This window comes from Nansenia antarctica, assembly GCF_963989245.1.
Source record: "Nansenia antarctica genome assembly, chromosome: 12".
Lineage (NCBI taxonomy): Eukaryota > Metazoa > Chordata > Actinopteri > Argentiniformes > Microstomatidae > Nansenia > Nansenia antarctica.
This window is the reverse complement of record NC_137682.1, coordinates 22,325,909-22,330,908: the sequence shown is the minus strand read 5'-3', so window position 1 is coordinate 22,330,908 and position 5,000 is coordinate 22,325,909. Positions and strand designations below refer to the sequence as shown.

Genomic DNA, 5,000 nt, shown 5'->3' with positions numbered 1-5,000 from the left:
TTTCATCTATATTTCGGTTCAATTGTTTGATCAGTGTTTGGTTTCTATTGGCCAAGCCCCTGTGCGTACTTCCTAGTTTCCTGTTTCCTGTTTCCTGTGTGTCTGTAAATTCCCCGCATGGCTCTGGAAGTCATGGCAACATCTTGACGCTCTGCCCCTCCCCACGGTGTTGCCATTAGTAAACATCTTTCAGAATCAGAACAGCATCTTCATCATCATCATCATCATCATCATCATCACTATCTCTGAGAATGAGGAAACGAGGGAATAAGACAGTCCAATGACAAACAGGTGGACAATGTTACCTGTTTGGTGGGCCTGTGAAGAGAGAGAATAAGTGAAAGAAATGACAGACAGAGGGGGGGGGGGGGAGAGAGGGACGGAGAGAAAAAAGACAGCGACACAAAAGAGCAATGGCGCTAACAGCCTCTATTTCAAAAGAATAAGAGGAGATATAGAGAAACAAAACGAGACGAAGAGAGAGAGAAAGAAAGAAAGACAGAAATGAGGACAGAATGACAGACCAAACATACATGGAGACATAAATGACTGACTAACTTCGTCTATAGAAAGGCACACCAGGGTAGGTGGAATACCATAACAACAGCTGAGTATGAACATACTACTCCTATTGTTATATTACTCCACCCACCTTAGCAGCGAGCCTTTGGGTGTGGCGATTCCGTAGCCCTTAGAGTCCAGGTTGCCCCCGACCTTCATGGTGTCGCAGGGTTTACGCTGCTCGGTGTACTCGTTCATAGTGGACTCCAGGAGGAAGGCGTACTTCCCCTTGGACTTGCGGACGCGGGCGACTCCCTCCGACGTCCTCTTGGTGAACACGGTGGGCTCGGCCGACTTCATGTAGGACCACATCTTCTCGTACACCGCTATCTTTGATCTCTGTAAGGGGGAGGGCACGTTGTTAGTCTGTCTTGTCTGTCTGTCTGTCTGTCAATCGATCTATCTATCAATCAATCAATCTGTTACGGTACATGTAGGAATACGGTACATGTGGGAAAACTAGGGTTAGGATTAGGTGCTAGGGTGCTAGGGTTAGGGTTAGGGTTAGGGGTAGGGGTAGGGTTAGGGTTAGGATTAGGGTTAGGGTTAGACATGCCAGCATGTACCGACAGCAAGTCGACGTAGCACCTAACCCTAACCCTAGTTTTCCCACATGTACCGTAACATATCTATTTATCTATTGCTTACATTTGATTTGTATCTTTGACATTTCAGAATGTCGACCGCGGCACAGGAGTTACAGCCGGCGTCTAATGATCGCAAGGTCGGTCAGATTGGTAGTTCGAAAACCCCGGCTGGCCACATGTCGAGATGTCCTCGGGGCAAGACACTGAACCCCAAATTGCTCCCAATGAGTGGGCCGGCGCCTTGCATGGTAGCTTGGCCGCCATCGGTGTGTGAATGTGTGTGTGAATGGGGGAATGAGAGGACATTGTAAAGCACTTTGGGCGCTATATAAGCCCGTTTACCATTAGAATCAGTGAACAAAACCAGGCACAGGCAATAATACAGAGGATGCCGCAACACTGTGTGTGTGTTGAGTGGGCTGGGTGAACTGAAGAATGAAAATAACAAGCTAGGGAATTAACTGTCATTCTCCACAACCATCTTGTCTTTCCCTCATTCTTTTTCTCCTCTCACAGTGATAAAATGTCATTCCCTCTCTTCACAAGGGACACACTTAGCCACAGCCTTAGCCAATGAAGCAGCACCTGGAGATGATGTGTGTGTGTGTGTGTGTGTGTGTGTGTGTGTGTGTGTGTGTGTGTGTGTGTGTGTGTGTGCATGAGGGGGTGTGAGTCGGCAGGAATTTGCCGGGCGTGACGGACACCTATCCCATAATAATGTCAGTCACGTCCATCCGGACCAGCAGACCGCTCTCTTGTTCTCTCCCTCTCTCTCTCTTTCCCCTTTCTCCCACTCCCTGCCCCTCCCTCCCTCTTTCTCTACCCCTCCTGCCTGACAAATACAATATCATTCCATTGGAAATGATGAGGTGATCATCGACGTCCTTTTGGCTTTAAGCAATTACTAAATTACTCTCTTTCTCTCTCTCTCTCTCTCTTTCTCTCTCTCTCTCTCTCTCGCTCTCTAACTATCTTTCACACAAACAAGCACACATGTACAGATAATGAATGGTGGTAAATTCCTCTCAGTGGTGGGAGAGTAAATGTGTCACACGGTCTAGTGATTTAGTCTGCATGTCGGGAATTGTGAAAAAAATGTGCTTTCAGTTTTTTGGGGCCATATTACGAAAATTGAAGTGTTGAAGAACCCACTCAATATAATAACCAACAGTTTCACATTCACTAAATACCTAGAATTTGTTAGCAAACTTGGGCGGGGGTTAGTATTTGGATTAGTGTGGGGGCTTTGCTTCAGCCCTTTGTTTCAGCCACCCCCACAAATAGCCAAGTGTGTGTCTGTGTGTGTCTGTGTGTGTGTCTGTGTGCCAGATTGATCACACTGGACGGGGGAAAAAAGCATTTGGGCGGTTGGGCTGGATAAATAGCATTTGGGAGGTATCAAAAAGGTCAGTGACTGAAAGTTACAAAATGTGTAAAACATCTTTCGGTTTTCACCCTACTCAAAGGAAAGCAGCCGAGTTTACAGCTTATTCTCTGTGTTTGCCACTCGCTAGATATACATTTAGTTAAATATAAGGCCGTGCAGCTTCTCCCCAGCAACCATATGATCAGGGAAACCTGCAACTGGCTCGCCCATTCAGCCAAGCGCCAGTGTGACTATAGGAACATCTATGAGACGATAAACAACAGTCCATTCATTGATAAGTCCAAGCTCTACCCGTTGGTTAGTGATGGCAGACTGCATTGATAGAACTGTTGAACAAGAGGATGCTCTCAGACTTTAACATGGCTTCAGGTGCCTTGTGTGCCGTGTATTATTTAATGTCAGCTCATCTACCGATGTAAGACACATTACAACTCTATTTATTATTCTCTATTATCCTTTAGCACCGTTCATGGAATACCCCCCTGGCGTGGTTTTGTTTGTTGTGTATGAACGTACACAAGTTATTGTGTGTACATTTACTATGCTAGCCAAACAAGTTCTAGCTTTGTTAGAGATATAATAGATTCTAGAAAAGGTAAATGCTTTTGTAATGAATAGTAATGTTGTGTGGAATAAAAAATAACAATTCATTCACGAACTGCACATCACTCATATTTAGCAGCTTGTGTAGATGCTGTACACTGGAGAATGTTGCTGATTTGTAGATTTGCTGTAGAATAATACTGTGGATTGAAATGATTTCACTAGCCTACATCTTTCTGTGCAGTATGTGTATGACTTCAACAAGTACAGTACACTATGTTCATGAGAGTCTATGGAAAGCATGCAAGCCTACACTATAGAAGTGTCCACACCTCTATCAATGCCTTTTATCCATGAACTATTCTTATTAAATGTTTTATCTATTTACTTCTTATATTTGCTTTTATTCATTGTCATTTTTTCATTGTCATTTTCTTACTATGCTCATCTTGCTGTATTTTTTTATAATGTATGTAAAGCACTTAATCACTGCACTGAATTGCCCCTGTTGTATGAAATGTGCTATACAAATAAACCAAGGCCTTGCCTTAACTCTGACCTGAAATGTGTCTTACAGAATGACGAGGTGAGAGGTTCTGAGAGATGAGACCTTGATGTGTCACCAGCACTTCAGGTATGTGTTATTGTATTAGCAATTCTATTTTATGAACATAATAGTATTTGGTAAAAATTGTGTGTTGGTAACAGTAGGCAATCATTTTATATGTACTGTCTTCTATTTTTATTACAGCTTTGATGCCCAGATGGGATGGGAAGGGACTCCACCAAAGTCCCATTAGATGCTTTATGGTCTACAATGATAAATGCATACACACAGACACAACATTATTATTTTACTATTCTGTTAGTGTATTGCTCAATTGTACCTTGCCTTGTTGTTTCCTTTTGAAACATTTTCCATTGCCATTTAGTTTTCTCTTGCTGCTGCAATGTCAGCTGGAACCGAAGCCATAAGAATGTCACTCTCTTGTACTTGTATAATGGGATGTAATACACTTTTGGCAACCATGGCAATAACAAATCCTGCATCTTTAATTATTATTATTTATTTATTATTTATATTATTTAGCAATTTAAACGTGTCATGTCAGGCCTGCAAGTTTGTTTCCCCACTGACAGATGACAGGTAGATAATGACAGGTAGTGTAATGGGGGAGTGGTTGCCCTGGGGGAGTGGCTGTCCTGGGGGAGTGGTTGGGGGTGGAGTTAACCAGCTATTGTTCCCACCCATTACCTGCTTGTGAAAACTTTGAGGATGAATTTCTCTGTTTGTTGATTTGGGGGGGTATCAACATTCAACTATGCGTATCTTATTCAAGTTCTTTCAGATTTCAATGTATGAAACATAATTTGAAAGCTTACAATCTGTCCTTTCATAACCTGCCCTACTTGCGGACTAAAACACCAGACCCTGTCACAAATTGCTTTTTCACCCTCCACAGATTCCAGCCTGTCACTTGTGTTGATGATGTGAGCCATTCACAGATGCACAAACTGTCTGCTACACAATAGTACTACTGTATCTACTTACCTATGTAGTAAAACCAAATAAACACATTTCCAGTTCACTTTCTTGAATTCATTGTTTCCTGAATTCATTGTTGCAAACCCAATTATGTATGTGAGATAGATTGTTTTCCATTAAGAGATTATTTTGGGCTTGCTTATAGACCAATTTGGTAGAGTGACTCAGATGATGTTATCCCATCAACTGTGTTTTTTCCTCTCCACCATTGAACAGTTCTCCCCAGGCCTCAGGGTAGGATCTGTGAGTTGTGTTCCTCTCCATTTCATCCGTTTGTAATGACAACCTGATCCACACAATGTGTGTATTCTTGTATTAAGATGTAATTGATGACAAGTAATTGATGAAATGTTTGCATTTCAGCTAGCATAGCAAA

The 5,000-nt window shown here is 42.6% G+C and overlaps 1 protein-coding gene across 3 annotated transcripts in view; it reads right to left on the bottom strand.

Moving 5' to 3' along the window:
- gria4a (glutamate receptor, ionotropic, AMPA 4a) overlaps positions 1–5,000 on the bottom strand; it is a gene marked incomplete at both ends in the record, with an annotated part of 103,831 nt that overhangs the window by 6,134 nt on the left and 92,697 nt on the right. For all 3 annotated transcript variants that reach the window (XM_080543278.1, XM_080543277.1, XM_080543279.1), the window contains one exon: positions 653–900. In XM_080543278.1, coding sequence (XP_080399404.1) covers positions 653–900 — 248 coding nt within the window. The remainder of the gene's footprint in view (positions 1–652; positions 901–5,000) is intronic.